This window comes from Pongo pygmaeus, chromosome 3 (assembly GCF_028885625.2).
Source record: "Pongo pygmaeus isolate AG05252 chromosome 3, NHGRI_mPonPyg2-v2.0_pri, whole genome shotgun sequence".
Taxonomy (NCBI): Eukaryota; Metazoa; Chordata; class Mammalia; order Primates; family Hominidae; genus Pongo; species Pongo pygmaeus.
The window spans coordinates 191,066,516-191,093,378 of record NC_072376.2 but is presented as its reverse complement, the minus strand read 5'-3'; the positions used below and the strand labels follow the sequence as shown (position 1 = coordinate 191,093,378).

Genomic DNA, 26,863 nt, shown 5'->3' with positions numbered 1-26,863 from the left:
TACCACATCTTACAGTTGTAAAAATAAATACATAAGAGTAACCCAAAGTGGATGTTATTAGACTTGGTAAATGTGTGATGATGAATCTGTATTGTAGTCACACAGACACATACTGAAATATTGATTTTTGTTTTCTCTGATAAAAATATAGACCTGAGCTCTAAGTTTACTTCTTAGTAAGAAGCAATTTATTCCTTTGTGATGACCTCTTTGGGCATTTTTTTGTGTGTGTGGATATTTACATTTAAATAACCATGAATAATCATCATATCATTTCTCTATAAGATGTTTTGTTTTTGACTGTGTCAAAAATGACATAGTCTTAAAAATAAATTTAAGTATATTATCTAGTATGTATTTTAAATCAATATAATTACTAAGGTGATTATTACTAAATATATTTTAATTTGTACCTCCCTCTTAGACAAAATAAAATACTTTAACATTTAATAAATATAGTCACCTAATTAATTTTTATTCTTCAAGCCATTTATTATGGTAAATATTAGTTTGCCATACAAATTAGGATAAAGAAACAGACTTTAATTAAAGACATTGAATACAACATACATATGAACACGTTCTGAAATTAGCCATTCTTCTTCTTTTTTTTTTTTTTTTTTGAGACAGAGTTTCACTTTTGCTGCCCAGGCTGGAGTGCAATGGCACGATCTCAGCTCACCACAACCTCCACCTCCCTGGTTCAAGCGATTCTCCTGCCTCAGCCTCCCGAGTAGCTGGGATTACAGGCATGCGCCACCACGCCCGGCTAATTTTGTATTTTTAGTAGAGACGGGGTTTCTCCATGTTGGTCAGGCTGGTCTCGAACTCCTGACCTCAGGTGATCCGCCCACCTCAGCATCTCAAAGTGCTGGGATTACAGGCATGAGCCACCACGCCCAGCCTAGCCATTCTTAAAAATAGTGGACGTCACAAATTTTCTATCGTATATGAAATACTAATTTATAATTATTCAGGATAGTGAGGGAGACTATGCTTTGGATATCTCAGAAAAAAAATAAAATATTCATTACGTAAACAAATGTATAACATATTTAACATATGTATAATGAATCTTGGAATGATTGAACATAGCAGGAAACACTGTAATTTCTGTATAGCTAAAAATCTCACTAGCAAAGACACAAAATAATTTTATTGTTCTCATAATAAAATGTATGAAATCAACTCTTTGTAGTTTTAAGACTATGAGCAATTTGAGAATTCGTTACAAATCTTATTAAAGAGTGACAGCAGCAAGATGGCAGAATAGAATCCCCTAGAATCACTCTCCAAGCAAATTACAAATGGAAACTATTTTCAAAGAAAAGAATAACACTAACACTCTGAGTTCACCAGAACTCTGAGGAGAAGCAGAGAAATCCACTGGGCCCACAGAATCTGGAAAAATCACCACCAGTAAGAGAAACAATCATTTAGACTACATGACCCTCAAACCCAGCTGCAACAGCACTAATCAGAGAGAATTTCCATAAACCCAGAGTCTCCTAGGTGAGACAAAGGATTTGGAGATGGATCTTAGAGCTCTCCCCCAGTCTGGGAATCTTCGTGGGAAGTCCACTCTGGTCCTGTCCCACAGGAATTACTGGGAGTGCCAGAAGAGCTGAATCACCTGAGGTGAATGGGGGACAAAGAGCGGGGCACTGATTGCAGCAACTGGTGTGTGGATCTTAGTGGCTTCTCTGCACTTCAATCAGCAAGGACATCACATTGAAGAGATAGTGCTGCAGGGGGCACAATGAAAGGGGCCTTCAGAAAGGCCCGAATCCCTGGCCAGATTTTCCACAGAGCCCAAATGCATGCATGGAGCCTGCTCCTTGCCTGGAAGCAATTAAAAGATCAGATCAGTGTTAAGTTCTATATGCTTATCAAAATATCACATGTACCTTGTAAATAGGTACAATTATTACGCCTGGATTTTTAAAAATTGAAACAAGAAACAAAAACAAAACTTATGAATTGTGTTTCAGTCCTTAGAGGACTAAATGCTTTTGTTAGCTATCAGGCACACAACTGTGTTAACCGTAATTATCTTAGTTTAGATGACAGTAGTCAAACCTTACAGAAAGCCCTTTTCTTATAATCATTCTGGTTTTGTTTTGTTTTGTTTTGAGACAGAGTCTCGCTCCGTTGCTAGGCACGATCTCGGCTCACTGCAACCTCCGACTCCCTGGTTCAAGCGATTTTCCTGCCTCAGCCTCTCGAGTAGCTGGGATTACAGGCACACGCCACCACACCCAGCTAATTTTTGTATTTTTAGTAGAGATGGGGTTTCACCATGTTGGCCAGGATGGTCTCGATCTCCTGACCTCATGATCCGCCCGCCTCGGCCTCCCAAAGTGCTATGATTACAGGTGTGAGCCACCGCCCCGACCTAATCATTCTTAATCTAATCATGCCAACCATGTTTTTTAAAGATTACTTTATTTTGTATTTTTCAGATAAATGTTGTCAACCAATACATATGTTTCTTTTATTTTGCATTTAGCTGTAATATGGTAATAGGCCTCCAATAGTAAGACCAATACTTTTTATTCACTTGAAATTCTGTGTGCAAAAAGGCAGTAATGAAGTTCAATAATTTTTCTTAATTCATCACAACTTCAGTTTATGTTTTATCTGTGTGTGTTTGTATGAATATATAATTTTGTGCTTTTGTGACACTTCCTTAAATGCATACATGAAAGAAAATTTAATATGATCAAGATTTTATTAAAATAGTTTAGTTATATGTGGAGTGATTGTTTAGGAAACAAGGCAGCTATCATAATTCATCACTACCTAATGCAAAGCACCATTAATAACAGTTGAATGGCTATAATTTTATATATGCAGATCATCACTATTATAACAGGTATATCATTTTTTTACTTGGTAGAAATCTTTTGAGATGAAGTTGTAAGCAAAAACAATATTTTAAAAGTCTGCACTGTGTAACAAAGCTACAGACAAATCTTTTGGGGAAGAAATACTTTATTTATGAGTGTAACACCTTATAATATTTTCATAAATTTCCCCAGGTACTTATTTTTATATAATTTCACCAAATGACATAATTCCATTTCTTATAAACATTCCTAGGAATACCATGTATAACACAAGCACTCTTACCACAAGATTTATTAAGGAAAATTCTTATTTAATCTAATCATGCCAACCATGTTTTTTAAAGATTACCTTATTTTGTATTTTTCTAATAAATGTTGTCAACCAATACATATGTTTGTTTTGTTTTGCATTTAGCTGTTATATGGTAATAGGCCTCCAATAGTAAGACCAATACTTTTTATTCACTTGAAATTCTGTGTGCAAAAAGGCAGTAATGAAGTTCAATAATTTTTATTTATTAAGGAAAATTCTAATTTTCCTTAATAAACTACATAAAGATGCAATTTTTCTGGGTACCTTTGAGAAATACTTGCTTTGGTGATCCAGGTTGAGGTCTCCAGCATCTGAACTTCCTGAACTTTCTTCTTCACGAGTGCTTACATTTAGTGACAATATCATTATTGCTTCCCCACTGTCCCTGGAAAGTTCTCACAAAAGTTCTGTAAACCCTATACACTAAACCACTTTATCCTCAGGATAATTTGAGTAAACTTATTTACTTGAATAAATCCATACTGTTACCAAAACCCCAATCAACCAAACTTGCACTGCAGTAAAGTGGGTAGTTATATGATACATTCCAACAACGGAATACTATACAGCTTTGATAGTCAGCTGGAGCCAATTTTGTCCCCCCTTGAAAGTGGGAATGTCTACAGATATTTTGATTGTTGCAACTTGAGGGGGCTGCTACTGGCATTTAATAAGTAGAGGCCAGGGAAGCTGCTAAACATCTTAACATACATAGGATGAACCTGACTAATAAAGAATTAACCAGTCCAAAAAGTGGAATAGTACCACGGTTGACAAATCTGCTATATAGCCGTGAAAGACACATAGTTTGATTGTGCTACTGCACTCAACATCCAGAGAGAATCTCACAGACATAATATTGAATAAAGGAAGTCAGACTACATCAATATCTAACCCATGATTTAATTTATATGAGATTTAGAAATTGCTAAAAATAAATCCCATGGACTCATTTGCGTTGGGTGTATATGGAAGAGCGGAACTGCTGGGTCATAAAATATGGGGATGCTCAGCTTTGAATATATTGCCAAAGGATTTTCTAAAGCTGTTGCATCAATTAATTTATACTCCCATCAGTAGTGTGTAAGATTTCCAGTTGCCTTGCATCCTGGATATCACTGTGCATTTTAAATTTTTTGTTTTGTTTCATTCTTAGCCATCTGGTAGGTTTGTAACGGTACTTTATTGCGGTTTAATTTTTATTGTCCTGATTTAGATCTAGAGCTAGATAGATCTGGATGTGGTATCATTGTTATGTATGTGTCACAAATATCTTCTCCCACTCAGGCTTGTCTTTTTTGGATTTTTTTGAGACAGTGTCTCTCTCTGTCACCCAGGCTGGAGTACAGCGGAGAACACTGGAGTACAGTGATCTCTGCTCACTGCAACCTCTGCCAACCGGGTTCAAGTGATTCTCCTGCCTCAGCCTCCTGAGCAGCTGGGATTACAGATGCCCGCCAACATGCCTGGCTAATTTTTGTGTTTTTTAGTAGAGACAGGGTTTTGCCATGTTGGCCAGGCTGGTATTGAACTCCTGACCTCAGGTGATCTGCCTGCTTCAGCCTCTCAAAGTGCTGGGATTACAGGTGTGAGCCACCACACCTAGCCTCAGGCTTGTCTTTTAATTCTCTGAATGTTGTATTTTTTTCTAACTCTTGCATCTGGAGATAATAGTAGAGTCACATGCAGTCCTAAGAAATAATACAGAGACTTCCTGTATAACCTTTCCTCAGCTTCCTCCAATGATAACACTGTATAAAATCAGAGTATAATATAAAAAAAAATTGACCTTGATACAATCCACCAATATTGTTTCGATTTCACAAGTTTTACACATACTTACTTTGTGTATATATTGAGTCTATGTAAAAGTTTATCTTTTAATAGATTCATGTGACCACCAACAGTTATATCACAAAAAGACCATGTGCTACATGTTTATAGCCAAAGCCACCTCCCATTCTGAAATATCCTAACCCCTGGCCACAATAATCTGTTTTTCATGTCTATAATTTTGTCATTTTTTTACAATGTTATATACATAGAATCACATATTATATAACCTTTTGAGAATGTCTTTTTCAAAATTCCCTTGACATCTCAACATATAATTGTGTGTGTCAGCAATTTTATTTCATGCATTTGGGTGTTTGTTTGTTTACATTTCTTTTAATTGTGCTTCTTGAATTGCTTTTTATTCTATGGTGTGGATGTCCCACAAAACCTCTAGGAAGACCCAACCCTTTTGATACTTGATTTCAAACTTCTATAATCCAGAACTGAGAGACAATACATTTCCTTTGATTAAGCCACCAACTTTGTGGTACTTTGTTAGGGCAGCCCTACCACACTAATAAATTTACTCTGACTTGTATCTGTTTTACACGATTGAGAGAAGAATGTTAAAATCACTATACATGAGTGAGAGAAGAATGTTAAAATCTTGTTATTTTATCTCCTTGTTATTTTTTCTTTAACTTTTGTTAGGTTTTGCCATGTATATTTTAAACTATCATTGCATACACACAAATTTAGAATTGTAATGTCTTTCTGTTGAATTCATACATTTAGCATAATGAAATATGCCTACGTACTTCTTATACTATTTCTCACCGTGAACACTACTTTATCTGGTATCTGGTATTGTTACACAAGATTGGTTAATATTTTCATAATATGGAATTCTCCATAGTCAGTTATTGTTTTAAGAACTTGAAAAATGTCATTCCTTTTCCTTCTTTCTTTCATTGCTTCTGCTAAAAAATCAGCTGCCACTCTTTTTTTATTTCTTTCTCTCTCTTAAGGGAAATTTTTTTTTTTTTCCGGCTGCTGTGAAGATTTTATTTTTCTCTTTAGTTCAGCTATTTTATATGATGCATTTACATGTGATTTTCTTTGTATTTCTTCTAATTGGGGTCCATCATGCTTCTTGCATTGTATATTTGATGTCTATGCCTATCTTGGTAAATTCGCAGGAAATATTATGTCAAATATTGCTTCTGCCCTAGTCTTCTCTTACTCTGGAACTCAAATTACATTTTTTAAAAAGATCTGTTCATTGTATTCCCTATATTTTACATGCCTTTCTGAATTTCCCATCCTATTTCTATACGTGTTTTAAGTATTCTGACTTTTTTCAGTTTGCTATTTCTTCTGCAATGTTTAATACATTAATAAGTCTAGCTTTTTAATTCTTATATTCAATTATTCTATTTCCTTAGTTTGAAAATGATACGTTGACTTATAGATCCCAGTCCTCCAGTAAGTCTACATCTTTTATTTTTTAACTTAATAATCATTATTAAAGTCCATTATTTATAAATAATTAGACTATCTAGATCACCTGTAGATCTATTTTGATAGTCTGTATTTTTAATTTTGGTTTTCATACATTTTATAGACATGTCTGGTCATTTTTAATTGATGACATACATGGTATATAATAATTGCAGAGTCCCTGATTTATAATCTTTCTCAAAAGAGGGCTAATCTTCGTGCATGCCTAGAGTATTTTGGCAGATCACCCTGATCTAGTCAAAGGAAGGTATGAAGCTTTCTTAAGGTTGGGCTTTCTTTGGTCAACTCTTATCTCTAAGGCATAAACCTTGCTCTTAGGTTATAACCTTTCTGTGATCTTAATTGAAAGCTGAGTGCTCATGGGGGTCATCCAATTTGTTCATCTCTATACTTTTGCTTCATTTTCCCTAGAACTAAGATTATTGGAATAGTTGTTCAATTCTTTAGATCTCAAATATGGCTTGCTATATGTTTGCTGGTGTCTTTTCCTGAACACCACCCAGGAAGTGTGTGGTGGAAGGAAGTGTGGAGGAAGTGACCAAAGGCCTTCACGCAGTCTCTCACCTACTTCCCTACAGTTATTTTTTCCCTAAAATTCAACTGTTCTTAGAGGGTCCAAACACAAACTTCTGTTTCCTCAGCACAATGAGACCTTCATGACCCCAGGCTTTCGATTTCTGCTCTGCCACCTCACCCATGGCATTGGCAAAGCCCTGAGGAAAATCTCAGAGATAGATAAATATAGGACTCACATAAATCTGCCTCCCTTGTCTCCAGAATTTGTAGCCCCGTAGTTCTGTCTGCCATAGTGGTTCCCTAATGCTTTAAAAGAGTTGACTCACGTGCTAATCTTTTCTATTTTTTAGAGGAGGGTTAGTCTCATACAAGCTGCCTTGCTATAGAGGACATTGGAAACCACTGGATTATGTGAGTTTTTCATCTCTTGAATAAATGTGGTATTCCTGAATGCTGACAAATATCTGGTATACTTATCTCAATCTGTAGGATCGCTGTTTTCTCCTTTTTTATTCCCAAATTTGCTGTCACTTATTCACTGTTTACGACAGGTTTACGACACCTTACCTTTAGGCAACTAGAAAAGTTGCCAGATCCAATTTAACTTAAAAGTTTTTAAAAAAATAATTGTGATGTTTCCAGAGTAACACAATGAAAGCTCCTCCCCAATTCAGCATCTTAGAATTTCATGGTAAGCCGATTCCATATTTGGTATAACTTTTTTTTATTATTATTTTGAGACGGGATCTCGCTCTGTCGCCCAGGCTGGAGTGCAGTGGCGCGATCTCGGCTCACTGTAAGCTCCGCCTCCTGAGTTCAAGCGCTTCTCCCGCCTCAGCCTCCTGAGTAGCTGGGACTACAAAGCACGTGCTATAACAATTTTTAACACTTATAATAAGCATATTGTCCTTGAAATATATCCAAACATGTTCTTAGAGAAACAATCTTTGAGCATTTGTATGGTCCTTTCATGATGCTACATTAAACCTATGTTGAAAATATGTGAGTAAGTAACCCTCACGAAGTCAGTAGAACATGTTAAGTGCTCTGAACTGGGTGATTTAAAGTCCACTATCAAGGCCGGGCGCGGTGGCTCACGCCTGTAATCCCAGCACTTTGGGAGGCCGAGGCAGGCGGATCACGAGGTCAGGAGATCGAGACCATCCTGGCTAACACGGTGAAACCCCGTCTCTACTAAAAATACAAAAAATTAGCCGGGCGCCATGGCGGGCGCCTGTTGTCCCAGCTGCTTGGGAGGCTGAGGCAGGAGAATGGCGTGAACCCGGGAGGCGGAACTTGCAGTGAGCCGAGATCGCGCCACTGCACTCCAGCCTGGGCGACAGAGGGAGACTCCATCTCAAAAAAAAAAAAATAAATAAATAAATAAAAAAAATCCACTATCAAAAACTACTTGAACTGTCTATAACTCAGCTAGCTCAAGACATAATCACACAGTGGAACTTTACATCCCATATGCTAAAGTAGCTCATTGAACAAAAAAGGTGTACTAATGTCTACTATGCAGAGGAATCCACTGCTAATTTTTTGACTCTCAGCCCAGTGTAACCTGCAAAGTCATGGTAAACATGAGTTTTCAAAAAATTATACAGATAAATCAGCCCATGAGAGATTGTTTCCTACAATGAAGGCTTTCTTATCAAAGAAAATGTTTGCCGTGAAAAATGGGAGGAGGTAGTGGTGTTGGGGTATAAAAACTTAGAAATAGATTATTCTACTTACAATTGCACTGGATTTCATTCCTATTCATGCCTATGAAATAGGAATGCAAGTTTATGGGGATCTGCAAGATAGATCAGCACTTTAAATCGCATCTGTTCAGTTTTACTGCAAGCTGATGTCTTATTAAAACCAAACAACAGCATACTTCAGAGCCAAAAATTATTACAAGACCGCCACACCAGGAAAAATATGAAACAAACAAAACAAGATATAGTGAATAGAGCTACTTATTAAGCATGAAAATGATCCTCATCTGGGATTATTTGGATGCAATGTTAGAGGCATTTTATTCCTCAGTTGTCATTCCTGCAATAAATACTAAATTATAGTTGTATTTTTCCTAGTAATACACAGAGGTCCCATCTTAGAGCAAGAATTGGAGGAAGTATTATAGACCTGGATGATTTTTATAAAAGAGAGGAAAAATAGAAAAAAGATATAAGTAGAAGCATTGATTTATGAAGCAGTAAGTAAAAAATAATGACACAGGTTATATATGGAAGTTGGAAGTAATCTCAGAGCAACTATTTTGAAGAAACTGTATTTTGTTTTTGGTTTTTTTTTCCAAGCATGGAGGCAGGATAATAAGCCCAATACAGACTTAGCTCAAATTATAACAGATTTCAATAAATTGCTTGTATAGGGCCAAAAAAAAAGAAAGCATCTATTGTGATATTTATTTCATAATGTCAAGAAATACAAACCCCAAATCTTGAAAATGAACAGTTTTATTTATCGGTGAAGGCACTTTATGCAGCTAACTTATGGAGGAGATTAATCTATTACTATAATTTTTATGATTTTAATAAAGTAGAATTTACTTTTGTGAAACACCCTATTATTAATCATTGGAAGGTGTTACATTATTTTAATTAAAATAAAATAATGCATGAATATATGAATTCATGAATAGTTAATCGTTCAAAATGCAATGATATTGTGAAGTCCCTGTCTCAAAATCTGTGGTCAAATGCATGTACATAAATATAATTGCCTTGAAAATTTTGGATATTTCTCTCTTGGTGATTTAACGAATAATCATCAATTTTATTTGGAACTATAGACTTCATTAGCTTTATTCCTATTGATAACTTTAAAGTTTGGTCTGAATTCAGAATTAATGGACAACTTGCTAGGAGACTAACTTAACAGAACTTCATATCTGGCATAACTACAGAAATGTGCAAGGTTGTGAGATTAAACCTGATGGAACTAACTTAATATTCTTCAAATGACAAAGAATAAGAGAAACTCAGTGGGAAACATTTTTTTAAAAGTGAGACATCTCATGATGCCAACATTGAAGTTCAGTAGAGGGAGGCCTACTAGGTTTTCACTTATTAATCAATGCATCCATTCATTATGGGGCAGTCATCTACAAATATTTATTTACTATCCGCTGTATTATAAACTAGGTTTCTCATACCTCACTCCGGCCTGCCTTGATCACTTGATCATCAACATGTTTCTTTTATTTTGCCCATATTAACTTCTATTAAAGTTTTCAAATTTTAAAACAGTGATATCCTCTATTTGAGGATCCCAGTCCCAAAATAGACATGCTTTCATCTAAAAAATGTTTCTCTACCTAATATGAAAACACCAAATAATATGTTTCTCTTAGCCTTCTTGGGGTGCTAAAACGAAATACCAAGACTTGATGTCTTAAGCAATAGATACTTGTCTTTCACAGTTCAGGCGACTGGAAAATCCAAGATCAAGATGATGGCAGATTTATTTCCAGATGAGGGTCTAATTCCTGGCTTGTAACTACCTTCTAGCTGTGCATTCACATGTCCCTTCCGAGGAGCTCTCTGTCTCCTTCTTCTTATAAGGGTAATAATCTCATCATAAGGCTCTCTGTCTCAAGATCTAAACCTAAGCACCTCCCAAAGGCCCCACCTCCAAACACCATCACACTGGGGGTTAGGGCTTCCACATAAGAATTTGGGGGAGTCACCATCATTCAGTACATAGCAATCTTTATTAAGATTTTAGTAAGTTCTTAATGTCTCCCATTTTTCTTAATTTCCATGAGTTTTTGTTTCTGAAAACATTATCAAATGCCTACTATGTCCTAGGAACTGTGATAAATACAAGACATGGAGCTTGAACCTTTCAAAATCATGAAGAATTTACAATTTTGTGGCAGATAAATTGTTACAAATTACCATAGTACTGGTTATAGCACTGAAATATAAATATTTTTTAAATTATATAAGAACACAAAAAACAAACTAATTAATTATGACTGGAGTGCCCAGAACAAGGAAAGGTTTACAAGAAGAGTTAAGAATTAACCTAGGTCATAATCCATGCCCAGTGGAGGCAAGTGGAAAACATTTAGCAGGCAATATGGGCAAAGATCACTTTTATGCAAACAGATCATGACATTTGGAAATGATCTACTTAGAAATGATGAATAGTGTTGTGAAGCTATATCCAAAAGTGTGTGATGTTTACTCACCCACATCCTTTTTTGGTACTTACAGAAGGTAAGAATGGAAAGGGATGTTTAGATCCGACGATAAAGTGTCATAAGTGGTACACCAAAGAGCTCACGCTGTGTCTGGTAGACAATGGGAAACCAAACAAATTTTTTAGGTGGTAAATACGTTAGGTTAACAAATTATTAGAATATTAAAACAATGGCTAATATGTATGCTTTTGATATGCCTTCTCTGTACACTTCTATAAACTTTACATGCAATAACATTTATTTCATGCTCACCACAACTTTATAAAGTAAAAACTGGTATTTTCTTCAATTTGTAGATGAAGAAAGTAAGGACTAGAATCATTGGTGTAAGATCACACTGGGGAAAAGTGATAGAACCAAATTTCAAACTCCAGTCTTTCTGCTTCTAGAGATTGAGCTACTAACATCTGCATTATATAAAATTAAGTCTCTCAAGGTAGTTTGTGAAACGTAACATACAAATAAGTGATTAAAATTTTTGGTGATACCCTCTTGTTCCTCTTTCTTCAACACCCTAGATTTGAGATATTCTTGTTTTAGAGTATGGGGGTCAGAGTTGTGGGGGACACTAGACATCTATTGAACCTCTCTAAACATTTTTCTTGAACACAAATAACTAGAAGCAATAAGGGAAAGCTAAATAATATCTCCCATAAAAAAATCTGTTACTACATGCCACTGGATTTTAATGCTTGCTCTAAAAAATTATTGATATGCTCAATATCTTCCTTTTAATTTACCAAGTAGCTTCCAGAGAATTTAGGTGAGGTAGATAATAAAAAAGATAATAAGTGGTACATGAAAGGTGATGAAGTTTAAATTTAAGAACATATTTTTAAAACCCTGCTAATAAATGTTGACTATTTCCAGGCTCTTTATTCAGCTTGTAGTGCAGGAACAAGATGGCAGCATTACCAGCAATTCAAAATAGATACAAATTTAAAATGATGTTATTTGATATATAGCCACGAAGAAAGATCTTTGTTCCATTTTATTATGTTTCCTATGTTTAATAACCTTAAATATTGCCTTGATTCTATTCACTCTGTTCTTGATTTATAATTTCCAAACTCGAAGCTAGATTGAGGCATACGATTCTCACTCTTACATACGTTTTTCTTTCTGAAAAATGTTTTTTTATTGTGAAAGCTTATTTTTCCTGATCCGTGTTTAAAACCGTGACACAAATTAATCAATCTACCTCCACACCATCTGCGGCCCCGTAAAAAGAAGCATAACTTTTCATCAAAGATTAGTACATTACTCATCCAACTAGATTATAGAAATGATAAAAACCCATGTCAACAGGCTCATAGGATGTTCAGTGGTTAAGTTAGAGAAGTTGTAAATAATACAATTATTGGATGATGATATGACATTATCTTATAAATATTTATCCAACTAATAACCGCATAAATTGATAATTCAAGAATTTATACTAACGTATCATTTCCATATCAAATAATTATTTTAATAGGCATCAATGTTTTATATAAAATTCTAATCTGAGAACTTAATATAAACCTGAAATTGTAATGTCATTGAAAATTAGAAGTTCCAGTTGTACACAATTGCTCTCCTTTCTATTACAATCATTCTTTTTTTTTTCTTTTCATTCTCAGTTCTCACATACAGGCTACATAAATTAGAGTTGCCAAGGAACAAATATCACTAAAGCTAACCAATACATAAATAAGCAAATAAATTAAATTAATGCAATAAAAGGAACAAAATAGAAATAAAAGGAAATACTTGTGGAAACCCAGCTTTGGTATTACACTAAAACAGCTACCATCTAATCCACACTTTAATTTGCTATATTCCCTTTAATCCCTTTTAGTATAATGGCATAATTCAAGTTAAACAGTAAATTAAAACTATGTAACAAAAGCAAAGCCAAGGTATTTAAGGTTGAAGATCAAAACTAAGAAATGCACAATAGAATATATGAGTATTTCTTATAACTAAGTGATCAAGTGAAGAGAAAATACTTGGGATTTGACTTAATTTTCAAGATTGAACAGGCTATATGTGGAGCAAATAATTCAATCGCAAAGGAAAGAGCCATCAGCTTGTACCTAGTTTGCATAAAAGCCACATCATTGCATATTACAATGTTCCACAATATTCTGACTATTTTATAAACAACCACAGTTCTTTATATGGAACCTTGAATTCCAGTCCACTGCAAATTAAAATACTATCATTATTGAGTTGATTTTTTCCAAAGACATTAAAAATATTTATCACCTCCATACGACTTTGATATCAAAATAAGGAGACTTTTCCATTTTAAGCCACTTTACATAGATAATTTCTTTGAGTTCAAATCAATGTAAAAATTGTCTGGTTAACCAGCATCACACATTAATAATTTGAGAGGTAGAGTTTTTGAGTTTGGCTTAATGTGTATTTTATATTAGAATAGCATTAGCACATAATTTAGAGCTGGTATTAGCTTTTTATAATTAGGTGGCACTGCCTTATTTGATTATCTTTAAAGTATTGCAAAATCTAATTAACAGAAGGTGTCTAAAACAAAGATTCACTGAAATCTGAAAGCATGCTTTAAGTAGAATTGCTCTATAGTAATATAAACTCATTTATGTATAAAAATGTATATGCTTTAATATACATAAATGTATACTTTCTAAAGCCAAAGAAAAAGTAGTGTAGGGGGACACATGAAATTCTTCATAATGGTTCCTTCTACAAAGAATGGGTATGTTTGTGTATGCATCTGTGAGTGGAGAAAGCTTCTACTTTTTATTCTACTTTATTTTCATTTTTATATAAAAAAATTATATTTTTATGTATTACATATGTAATTTTTTCATAGAAGAACTTAGAGTGAAGAATCTATGGTAATCTCTCACAGGTCAGACTGGAAAGGCAGTGAAACCAACTTTCAGTCAACTCTTCTAGTGTGTAAGTTTACTGAGGGCAGGGAATTTTTTTATTTCTATGCATTCTCTCCTTGATGCCAGTGGAGTAATTTATACAAAATAGGTTTTTGATAACTGAACATATTTGAACACGTAAGTGAAGAAATAAATAGAAGTCAGCAGCAGATAATCTTGCAATTATCACAGAAGAGTTACTGTGAAACGCAAAAACAAGGGCCTGTGACTGGAGAACAGCACAGGCGTTATTGCTCAGCAGCAGAGTCCCAGTGCGCAGGGTGTTGGAATCGAAACAGAAACAAAGTCTTGAAGAAACCAGGAGAGGAACTCCATCCTGGAAGCAAGAAGACGCATTCTGTTCCTACAAGTCTTAAATGGGTCTAGCAATTGAAACTTCGTCATAATAAACAAGGTTGAAAAACTATGCCCATTAAATAAATGGCATCGAGGTTGATGCATTGCTGAGTTTAGGAAGAAGAACGAAATTCCTCTTTGTCTTTCTGCTCCCAGAAAATGGCCTGGTCACAGGGCCTTTGTTCAATGTGAAGCCAGCCACCAGAAATTAAGCCTTTGCAGGATATACAGCAGAATTAGAAAGCCAGAAAAGAGACCGGTCTCCCCGCCCAGCCCAACTCCCTCAATCTATAAGATATATGTGAAACCAGCAGTAGAATAGTAGAGGTGACGAAAAGGGATTCTAGAGGGGAGATTTTCACTTGTCATGTCTTCCAGCCTGCTAGAATAATAGAGAAAAATGTTTAATGTTTTGGACATGTCCCAAATGTTTTCAGTACTTTCCCACTCCTACTGCTATTTCTGTAATTCAGGGCTAATCATTCCTTGACAATACTATTTCAGTCTTGTGCTAACTGGCCTCCCTGAGGCCAGTCTATCCCTCCTCCAATCCAAACACTATACCGCTCCTACGCTCACATTTCAAAAACCTCAAACATCATTGCCTGTTTGAATTTCTCAATAAATCCCTGTTACACACCAGAAGTTTATTTTTTTTTTTTCTTTGAGATGGAGTTTTGCTCTTGTCACCCAGGCTGGAGTGCAGTGGTGCGATCTCAGCTCACTGAAACCTCCACCTCTTGGGTTCAAGTGATTCTCCTGCCTCAGCCTCTTGAGTAGCTGGGATTACAGGCACCTGCCACTATGCCTGGCTAATTTTTGTATTTTTAGTAGAGATGGAGTTTCACTACATTGGCCAGGCTGGTCTCGAACTCCTGACCTAAGGTGATCCACCCACCTGGGCCTCCCAAAGTGCTGGGATTACAGGCATGAGCCACCACTGTGCCCCGCTCAGAAGCTCAATTTCTTAAGGTGTCATAGTAGGTCTGAGTGGATTAAAATGCTGTAACTATAATTTAGTTGTACACAGTGAAGTACAATAAAATCTGTAGATATTAAGTTTTTAAACACTGAGGCAGAAATAGGAAATAATGTGATTAATTCTAAGGAAAAAAGTTCTCCTAATGAAAGACTTGAAAAGAAAGATGACTATGATTGGAATAGAGATTGGAAAAAAATTGCTTGAGCAAAGATTAAGGCTGACTGAAGCAGTGAGTTGAAAATATGTTCATTTTAAGGAAACAGCAGACAATATAGTTAATTCGGATACAGACTGATGGAGTATTTCATGTTTTGATTAAAAAAATGGATATAACTCTTGAAAGAATAGGAAGTTTCAATGAGCTTTTGAGATCAAGGCAAATGATGTAATCAGCATTCTACAGCTCAAGTATAATCATGCATCACTTAATGATGAGGATATACTTTGAGAAACGTGTCCTCAGACAATTTTGTCATTGTGCAAACCACATAGAGTGTACTTACACAAACCTAGATGGTGTAGCCTACTACACACCTAGTATGTGGTACAGCCTGTTACTCCTAGGCTACAAATCTGTACAGCAGGTTACTCTACTAAATACTGTAAGCGATTGGAACACAATAGTAAGTATTTATGTATCTAAACTTACCTAAACATGGAAAATGAACAGTAAAAATACAGTAGAAAAGATAAAAAATGGTACACCTGAACAGGGCACTTACCATGAATACGGCTTGCAGGACCGGAAGTTGCCCTGGGTGTGCAAGTGAGTGAGTGGTGAGTGAATGTGAAGCCCTAGGACATGACTGTACAACACTGTAGACTCTGTAAACACTGTACACTCAGGCCACGCTACATTTATTTTAAAAATTCTTCTTTCTTCAATAATAAATTAACTGTGGCTTACTGTAACTCTTTTGCTTTATAAACATTTTAATGTTTTAAACTTTTTGACTCTTTTGAAGAAACACTTAGCTTAAAACACAAACACATTGTACACCTGTACAAAAATATTTTCTTTATATCCTTATTTTATAAGCTTCTGCATTTTTTTTTATTTTTTAAGCTTCTTTATTAAAAACTAAGATGTAAGCCTGGTACAGTGGCTCATGCCTGTAATCTCAGCACTTTGGGAGGCCGAGGCGGGCAGATCACCTGAGGTCAAGGGTTCAAGACCAGCCTGGCCAACATGGTGAAACCCCATCTCTACTAAAAATACAAAACTTAGCTGGGCATTGTAGCATGCACTTGTAATGCCAGCTACTTGAGCAACTGAGGCCAGAGAATCGCTTGAACCTGGGAGGAGGAGGTTGCAATGAGCCAAGATTGCGCCACTACACTCCAGTCTGGGCAACAGAGCAAGACTCCAAGACTCCGTCTAAAAAAAAAAAAAAAAAACGACGACACAAACACACACATTAGCCTAGGCCTACACAGGGTAAGGATCATCAATATCACTGTCTTCCACCTCCACATCTTGTCCCACCTGTAAGTCTTCAGGGCACCAACACGCATGGAGCTGTCATCTCCTGTAATAACAATGCCTTCTTCTGGAATACCTACTGAAGGACTTGCTGTTTAATAGGCTGTTTACAGTTACCTGAGCCTATTTTAGAGTTAACTTTTTTTTAAGTAGAAAGAGAACACTCTAAGATAATGGTAAAAAGTTTTGTATAATAAATACATAACCATTTATTAGAATTACCAAGTGTTTTGTATTGTACATAATTGTATTGCTATACTTTTATATGACTGGCAGTGCAGTAGGTGTGTTTACACCAGCATCACTACAGAAATGTGAGTAATGCCTTGTGCTACAATATTACAATGGCTATGACAGCATTAGCAATAGCAATTTTTCAACTCCATTCATTATTACCTTATATTACCACTGTTGCATATGCAATCCGTCCTTGACGAAAATACCATTATGACCGGCACATGGCTGTATTCAATTAAGTTTCAATTGTATCTTGAGTTGGCCAGAAGTGGATTCAGTTTACTCCAATTTAACTAGACAGACTTACATGGATACAATAAAGTGAACTTCTGCTTTAAAAAATAATAAACATCCCTATTACTAAGAGGCATTAGATGGGGGTGAAGTAAATAATAGGATTATAGTCTTTGCCCCTACATGTAATAACGGTATACGTTCCTAGTTCAAGCACTTTCCTTCAGGATGGATGTGACTCATGGAAGAAATGACATTAGTGAGTGATGGATTGTAATTTTGCCATCAGGGAAACTTCATCTTTAGATTCCAGTACAAAAGGTTCAAATTGAGGCTCAAAACTAATAAAAGCCAGCAAAATACAGACTACAAGAATCACACCCCATGTTCTCACTTTCTGTTACTTTCATTTTCAGTTACTACCACCTGGAGATGAGGGTTGTTTCTTACTGACTTACTTTTCAGTGACACTTATTAAAAGCCAGTGCTGGCTGGGCACAGTGGCCCACACCTGTAATCCCAGCACCTTGGGAGACCAAGGCAAGAGGATTACTTGAGTTCAGGAGCTCGAGATCAGCCTGGGCAACATAGGGAGACCTTGTCTCTACTAAAAGTTTAAAAAATTAACCAGGCATGGTGGCACATGCCTGAAGTCCCAGTTACTCAGGAGGCTGAGGTGGGAGGATTGCTCAAACCTGGGAGATAGAGGCTGCAGTGAGCCATGATCAGACCACTGCAATCCATCTTGGGAAACAGAGCAAGACCTCTGTCAGAAAAACAAAACAAACAAACAAAAAACACAATGCCTAATAGTTAATGGCTCAACTCTTTATTAAAGGAAAAAATATTTAGAAAAAAATATGTGATACTAAAACACTCTGAACTTAGCATTCTTTGATGATTACATGGTAGCCATTTTTGCCTTTTTATCCTACTTAGAATAATATGTAATATAGATCACATAAAAATATAAAAACCTATATAAATTCTACTGCTTAGGATCATATATAAATCATGTTTAACTTTCCTTTATTTATAGCTAGTATATAGTGCAGTGTTTAAGACTGTGGACTCTAAAATCAGAACAACTGAGATCAAATCTTAGCTCTGCTACTTTCTGGCCGTGTAATAACATGGCCCAATTATTTAACTTCTCTGATTTCAGTTTTCACGTCTCTAAAGTGAGGATAATAAAGGATTCTACTTTATAGTTTATATGGATGAGTAAATGAGTCAATATCTATGAAAGATTTAGACATTGCCAGAGACATAAGAGCTCTCAAGGTGAGGAAAATCACAAAATGCAATTGTAGAATTCCTCTGTTGATATGTAATTATTTCTATTGTCCCTTCTGGGGAAACAGAGATCATCAATACCCTCCACACTGCTACATGGTCAAGTCCAAGTCTTCACCTGACTTAACTCATCAGCACTGGGAAACACTGTGTTCACTTGGCTTCCATTACACAGTTCTCCTCCTGGTTCTCCTCCTTCCAATGCGTCCCTTGGTCTTCTGCTTATTCTACCTTTTCTCAATTGTACAGGAAAGTACCATCAGGTTCAGTGCATCCTCTTTTATCTTTATGTAATTTTACCTAGATAATGATTTATGAATACACTGTTAAGTGATGTTTCCTACATTTAAATCTCCCAGACAGAACTGCCCCTTGAACTCAAAATTCCTGTATCCAACTACCTAGAAAAGATCACCACGTAAATGTCTAAGAGACAGTCCACCTTCAAAATCTTCCAAACTGAAAATTTGATCTTTCCCTCTACCTGTCTTGCCGCAGTCTTTCTGATCTTATTTTACAGCAATGCTTACCTTTTAGTAGTTTAGGGTAGAAGTCTTGAAAATATCCAGGGTCCTCTTTTCTCTAAGGACAGATATCTAGTCCATCAGTAAATTTTTTTGTTCCTACCTTCACTCCATATCCCACCAAATATGAGCATTTCATGGCATTTGTACAGCAACTATTTTGGTCTAGGCCTGCATCATCTCTTGCCTAGATTATTTCATCGATTTCAGATTGGCCTCCCGGCTTTTACCCTTCCCTCAATAGCGAGTTAGAAACTCAGTGGCCAAAGGGATGCTTCTAAAATGTAACTCCAATCATGTCACTCTTCTGCTCACAATCCTTGTCACTCACAGTAAAAATGAAAGCTTTTCAAGGGTCCCCCAAGGAAGGGTCCTGCTGACCAGACCCTGTTACTTCTCTATCTCACCTGCTCCTCTCCTGATAACTAATAAACAATAACAATGATAGTCCCTTTCATACCTAAAAAGAATAGATTGACCAACACAAGCAATGCATCTATAATAGAATAAAAGGATCAAAAATTCTATGTCTTACATAGTTAAACAACTTGAGCCATTCCCAAATGGATTCGGCCAGGTGCGGTGGCTCACGCCTATAATCCTAGCACTTTGGGAGGCCAAGGCCAGCGGTTCACAAGGTCAGGAGATCGAGACCATCCTGGCTAACATGGTGAAACCCCATCTCTACTAAAAATACAAAAAATTAGCCAGGTGGGGTGGTGGGCGCCATTGGTCCCAGCTACTCAGGAGCCTGAGGCAGGAGAATGGCGTGAACCCGGGAGGCGGAGGTTGCAGTGATCCGAGATCCCACCACTGCACACCAGCCTGGGTGACAGAGCGAGATTCCGTCTCAAAAAAGAAAGAAGAAGAAGAAGAAGATTATTCCACTCTTTCAGTGGCTTTTGCTTTTTTCTAGAAGGCCACATATGGGAGAATACATGAAAATGATTTTGAAAAAGTTACTAAAGATTTTAATGATTTTGTCTATTTTTTGCTGACTTTGCAAAAAACAAGATGGGTATTAGAAGGCAGAAAGAAAGAAAAAGTAGGAAAGAAAGAGAGAAGGAAGGAAGGAAAGGAGGGAGGGAGAGAGGAAGGAGAAAAGAGAAAGAAGAGAGAGGGAGAGAAAGAGAGAGGGAAAGAAAGAGAGAGGGAAGGAAGATTGAGACGGGGAGGAAGAGGCCAGGCATGGTGGCTCATGCCTGTAGTCCCAGCACTTGGGGAGGCTGAGGCAGGTGGAACACTTGAAGCCAGGATTTTGAGATAAACCTGGCCAATCTGGCAAAACCCCAGCTCTACAAAAAATACAAAAAAAATTAGCCAGGTGTGGTAGTGCATGCCTTTAGTCCCAGCTACTCTGGAGGCTGAGGTGGGAGGATCATCTGAGCCTGGGAGGCCCAGGCTGCAGTGAGCTGTGATAGGTCCACTGCACTCCAGCCTGGGTGCAGAGAGAGACTGTGTTTCAAAAAAAAAAAAAAAAAAAAAAAAAAAGAGGGGAAGGCAGAGAGGAAGGAACCAAAGAGAGAAAGAAGGAAGGAAGATATAGATACGCTGAATGCCATTAAACCTAAAATACTTTGCATAACATTTCTGTATTTATAATACATAAAGCAACAATTCATTCCAAAATAAATTTCACTAATATACATGTCTTAAATATATGTAAAACCACATATACATTCAACTAAGTTGCAAAACATGTTAAATAATATCAAATATTTCAATATTGATACCTACTGACACACTACAAGGGTTCCCTAACTGAAGAACTCTGATTATGATTGTCATAGTAACTAACATATTCTGAAATAATTTATCTATAAATACGTAACTTAAATACAGCTTGCTGATGTACACTTTTACTCAGAAATTATTTTTATTCAAAACCTCATATATTTGACATTCATATGCAAATTTATAACTACTGATGGAATTGTTTTCCTTGTGTTTGAGATGGAGAGCAATCCTGTCCAGCTGCCATACCTGTGGGTTATTAATTAACTTCACATTCACCATTATTAAAATATTTTATTACCCATGAATGAATGTGGTAATGAAAAATAACTACTTGCCACAGGCAAATATTATCAAAAGTGCAATAGGGCAACGAGGGCCACACAACCAAAAATGTAATCCATTTGTCTTTCTTGGAAGAATCCAATAAAGCTAGAGACATGCAATAGTATAACTAAATACCTCTTGGTTTATTTGTGGGGGAGAAGGAGAAACTAAAGGAAACAATGATACTATTTTGATGTTATTTATCTTTAGGTGCTCAAATAATTCTTGCAATACTTAACATGTCTGGAAACATAGAATCTTTGCCATTTATGGAAAATATGAAAAATAAAGCTAAATTTAGAAAAAGTCACATATTCTAATAAAATATACTAAGGGAATTAGTTCTGGCCATAAGATAAATTGATCACATAAATCTCCAGCAAAATATATTAATAGCTACAGTAAAATCCAATAAAACAAAATTAGCAGCTTTGTGCCTCGGGGCACATTCAACTTCTCTTACAGATCCCAACTTCCAGACACCATTTTCAGCTCAATGTCCTGTCTCTCTGCTAAAACGCGTTTTGTTTTTAAGAAATCCATTTTTTCTCAACTAAGGAATCTTTGTATTAGAAATGTACACGTTTTAAATTATCATTTGAACAAATAACTAGAGAAAAACTTACATTTACTTGCCTTTCTATCATTTGTAGTTTAAAAATATACCAAAACAAAAATAATGGTTTTTAATTCTGGAAGTAATGTTCCCATAGGCATGTCTACTAAATGAAATATTATAATGAAGATATTTTGCAAACTCTAAAGTAATAAAATGTAAGGCAGTGTTGTCATTTTATTTGCAATGAAACATTTAAGACAGAGACTTTGTAATATAAGTTGGCAAACAAAACATTACTAACTGTCCTAAAATAAACGTTTTGATTAACAGAACTTTGATATTTTTAAAAAACACTCTTTTGCTGATATATTAAACCATCCAATCTGCTTCCAAAGTAGGCAAATTTATTTTGTTCAGCAAATATCATAGTTACGTATTAGCATAACATTGTTATTAATTTATTATTCACAAGCTTATTTAAGTTGTTAAACAGCTAATCTTTATAATACTTTACATGTAAGATCCACATTATTTATAAGAAGAGAATGCATGTCTTCTTACAATGCTGAAGTAGGTTAATATCAGTTCTTAAGATGCATACTGATGAGATGCACACAAGTTTCTCAGAAGCCAACCAGACTCAAGACGTATGTCAAATTACATTCATTTTTCCAATTCTGTGAAGACGAATTAATTTTCACACTATGTTAGAGAAAAGCAAATCACCTTGATCTCCTCAGAAATACCACATGTAGCCAAAAAATAAATTAATTAATTAAATACAATTTTAAAATCACCCACTCTTTTGTTAGTCCCTGTGTCTCCTGTACAGATGCTAGGCTTAATGTCCTGTGTACTGACTGAATGTCTGGGTTGCCCAGAGTAAAGACACTTTCTTATCCTTCTCTATCCCTGAAAAGCCATGCTATTCATTACACTGGAAAAGGCAGATATTTCAAGGGGAAACAGTAAGTTGGAAAGAGGGTTTGGATAACAGGGCAGGAAGTCATTTTGTTTTTCTTGAGTCTCACTCTATAGGACTTAGACATCAAGGAGCCCAGGTAAGTTGAGGCTCTTCTTTGGTGAAGGCATGAAAGACTTCACATGAAGCCAAGGACTGTGGTAGGAATATTCTTTGTCCAGGACCTCAAGGAGGCCGGGAGTGGTGGCTAATGCCTGTAATCCCAGCACTTTGGGGGGCTGAGGTGGGTGGATCATGAGGTCAGGAGTTCGAGACCAGCCTGGCCAATATGGTGAAACCCGTCTCTACTAAAAATACAAAAATTAGCCAGGCGTGGTGGTGCACATCTGTAATCCCAGCTACTCGGGAGGCTAAGGCAGAAGAATTGCTTGAAACCGAGAGGCAGAGGCTGCAGTGAGCTGAGATCGTGCCACTGCACTCCAGCCTGGGCGACAGAACGAGACTCCATCTCAAAAAAAAAAACAAAAACAGAACCTCAAGGAATAGCTGAGTAAAACTCTGTAGTGTAAACTATTTTTTCTAATTGCATGTTTTTATATTTTCTTCTCTTCTCCAAACATTTAGTTCAGTCTTACTGAAATATTTTCACGTGGCCTATACTTTGCTAAAAAGAATTAAGAAAAGTGTGTCTTCCCAACCTCCTCCTCTTAGGCCAGAGGTTAAATAGGAAGAAACAACTTTCCTGAAATCAAGATGATAGTGACAGTGGTAATATTCTTAACAACAACAACAAAAAAATTAAGTCAGGGTAGTGTGGAGAGATGACTAGAATCTTGCTTCTGCATAAGAAAATATTTCCTCTATTGCCAATCTTAGAGTATGTGCATAATGTTATTAAAAAATCAGTGGGTTTTCCTTCAGTTGAAGAAACAAGTAAGCATTTTAGGGAGGAGGTTTTTTTGGGTTTTCAGTTTTTGGGTGGTTTTTTTTTTTTGGCTTGTTTAGGTTTTTTCATAACATTTTCATTCTAGATATTAAGTTAATAACTAGTAGAACTGAATGAAAATTTTTCAACATTTTAGAAGCAACCTTTCATGGATTGACTTGTGATTTGGACCAGCTTAAAAATGGTATTTACAGATTCAGGACAACATCCAATCCATCAGAAAACCCTTTGGCTCTACCTTTACTATATACTTGGAATCCAGCCACTTCTCAACAGCTCCCCTGGTATTATCTTGGTAATCTGCAGCAAAGGCCTCCTAACTCATCCGCCTCATTATACCCTTATCCCCTGCAGTCTATCTTCAGCACAGCAGCCAGAATGATCATTTAAGTATAAGCCATATCATGCCACTCTGATGAAATACCCAGAAATGTTTTTCCACATCTATCTTGGCAAATTGGCCTCAGAGAGGATGTATAATCTACACTCCCTTCCCCACCTTTTACATCTCAGAATCCCTCTTCTGCTCTCTTGATGACTTTATTCACTCAGCTCCAGCCACAATGACCTCTTCATACTTGCTCCAATACCAAATGTGCTTCCAACAGCAGGCCTTTTGTGCTAACTGTTCCTTCTGCCTGGAAAAAAAATCCCCCTCTTCCCCAATGTATCTGTACAACTAAATTCCTCCTTCACATTTTTGATTGTCACCTTCTTAACAGAACCTACCCCAACCAAAGTACTTAAAACTGCAACTCTCCTTACCTACATCCAAACTCCCTAACTTGCTCTAATTTTCCATTTTCGAAGCTCCGTGTATTTTTCAAATATGCAATATAGCTTACTTATATATTATGCTCAGTTTTATCACCTGTGATCTGTATTCCTTACTATAAGTTCCATGAGTGAAGAAATTTTTGTTTTGTTTACTACTACATCTAAAGCATTTGGAACAGTGTCGAACACACAACAAACAGTAAATTGTTGCTCTAAAAAAAGTATGGAAACAGCAGATGCAAACAAGACCACCCTAATCCTAACAAAGAATTCCACAACTGCTGCATAGAGGAGGTGTTCTCATTCATTATTTTAATCCATATTAATAAAGCCTAACTAGGGTCCCGACAGAGTTCCAGGTGCAGGAATATAATGAAGTGAAAAAGCTAACATGGTCCCTGACTACATAAGCCCATGCGAGAGACACAAAAATATGTAAAAATCTCAAAAGTAAGCTTAATTTGTTTTAATACAGCCACGGGCAGGTACACCAATGCTCTAGGGAGATTTGACTTAAGGAAGAATGCCAAACAGGCTTACCTAAGGAAATTACAACTGAGCTGAACTCTAAGAGATGAGTGTGATTAAAATAGAAAAAAAGGAAAGAAAATGTCATGAGAATGGCGTAACATGTGCAAAGACCCTGTAGTGAAAGAAAACACATTTCTTAGGCACCTAATTGAGGACAATGGTGGCAAGAGCTAAAAAACCAAATGAAGCCCGGGAGGTGAATGGTCCCTTGCAGTCATGTAATTTGACAGGCATGAGCATGATCTTTGTAAATCATGTTAAAGATTTACACCTTTACACTAAGAGAAATCGGGAGCTATTAAAGGATGTAAGTGTATGTGTATGCATTCATGTATGTATGATAAAGGACACTGGACTATTTATTGACAACATCAAATCCTGGTTTGAAAATAGGGCTGTGATAACCAGACATCCAGATGCATTAGAAGGAAGTTGGACTCCTTCCTCATACCCTACACAAAAATTAACTCAAAATGGATCAGAGTTGAGCCGGGCGCAGTGGCTCATGCCTGTAATCCCAGCACTTTGGGAGGCCAAGGTAGGTGGATCACAAGGTCAGGAGATGGAGACCATCCTGGCCAACATGGTGAAATCCCGTCTCTACTAAAAATACAAAAATTAGCTGGGCATGGTGGTGCACAACTATAATCCCAGCTATTCAGGAGGCTGAGGCAGAAGAATCACTTGAACCAGAGAGTCGGAGGTTACAGTGAGCCGAGATCCCACCACTGCACTCCAGCCTGGGTGACAGAGTGAGACTCCATCTCAAAAAAATAAAAATAAAAGTAAAAAGGATCAGAGTCTTAAATGTAACACTTAGACGAAATAGAGGAGTAATGCTTGCCTCGGCAGCACATATACAAAAACTGGAAAATAGAGTAGTAAATTGTTGTGACCTGGGGTTAGACAAAGGCTTTTTTGATGTGACATCAAAGTACAAGCAACAAAGGAAAAATCAGAAAATCAGATTTCATAAAAATTAAAAACTTTTCTCCTTCAATAAATGACATCAAAAAAGTAAAAAGAAAAATTACACAAAATGGGAGAAAATATCCTAAAGACAACTCAACAAAGGACAATATAGTTAAAAAAAGGAATAGGAAAAGAATTTGAATCAAAGATATGCAGATGGCTGTTATGGTTTAAATGTTTCTGTCGCCCTCCAATTACACATGTTGAAACTCTAAGCTGCAAGGTGATGGTATTAGGAAGTGGGGACTTTTGGGAGGTGATTAGGTCATGAGGACAGAGGCCTCATGAATGGGATTAGTGACTCTATAAAAATGGATTGAAGGCTGGGCGTGGTGGCTCACACTTGTCATCCCAGCACTTTCGGAGGCTGAGGTGGGCAGATCACCTGAGGTCAGGTGTTCAAGACAACACTGGCCAACATGGTGAAACCCCGTCTCTACTAAAAACACAAAACTTAGCCAGGCATAGTGGCAGGTGCCTGTAATCCCAGTTACTCAGGAGGCTAAGGCAGGAGAATCAATTGAAACCAGGTGGCAAAGGTTGAAGTGAGCCGAGATCACACCACTGCACTCCAGCTTGGGTGACAAGAATGAGAGCCATCTCAAAAAATAAAAATAAAAATGGATTGAAGGAGCTTGTCTACTTTTTCCACTGTGTAAAAGCACAGCTACAAGGCACTCTGTCTGTGAGAACAAGAGCTTTCACCAGGTAATGCCAGCACCCTAATCTCGGACTTCCCTGTCTTCATCACTGTGAGAAATGAATACATTTCTTTTACTTATAAGTTACTCAGTTTAAGGTACTTTGTCATAGCAGCCCAAACAGAAATAAGACAAAATGTATGCTCTACATCTTTAATCACTAGGGAAATGCAAATCAAACCCACTA

The 26,863-nt window shown here is 36.5% G+C and overlaps 1 protein-coding gene across 1 annotated transcript in view; it reads right to left on the bottom strand.

Moving 5' to 3' along the window:
• Positions 1 to 472: 472 nt before the first annotated feature.
• The window catches only part of LOC129035254 (uncharacterized), a 253,820-nt gene continuing 227,429 nt past the window's right edge, over positions 473 to 26,863 (bottom strand). Inside the window, exon 4 of the mRNA XM_054485512.2 lies at positions 473 to 1,842. Coding sequence (XP_054341487.1) covers positions 1,711 to 1,842 — 132 coding nt within the window. The 3' untranslated portion in view covers positions 473 to 1,710. The remainder of the gene's footprint in view (positions 1,843 to 26,863) is intronic.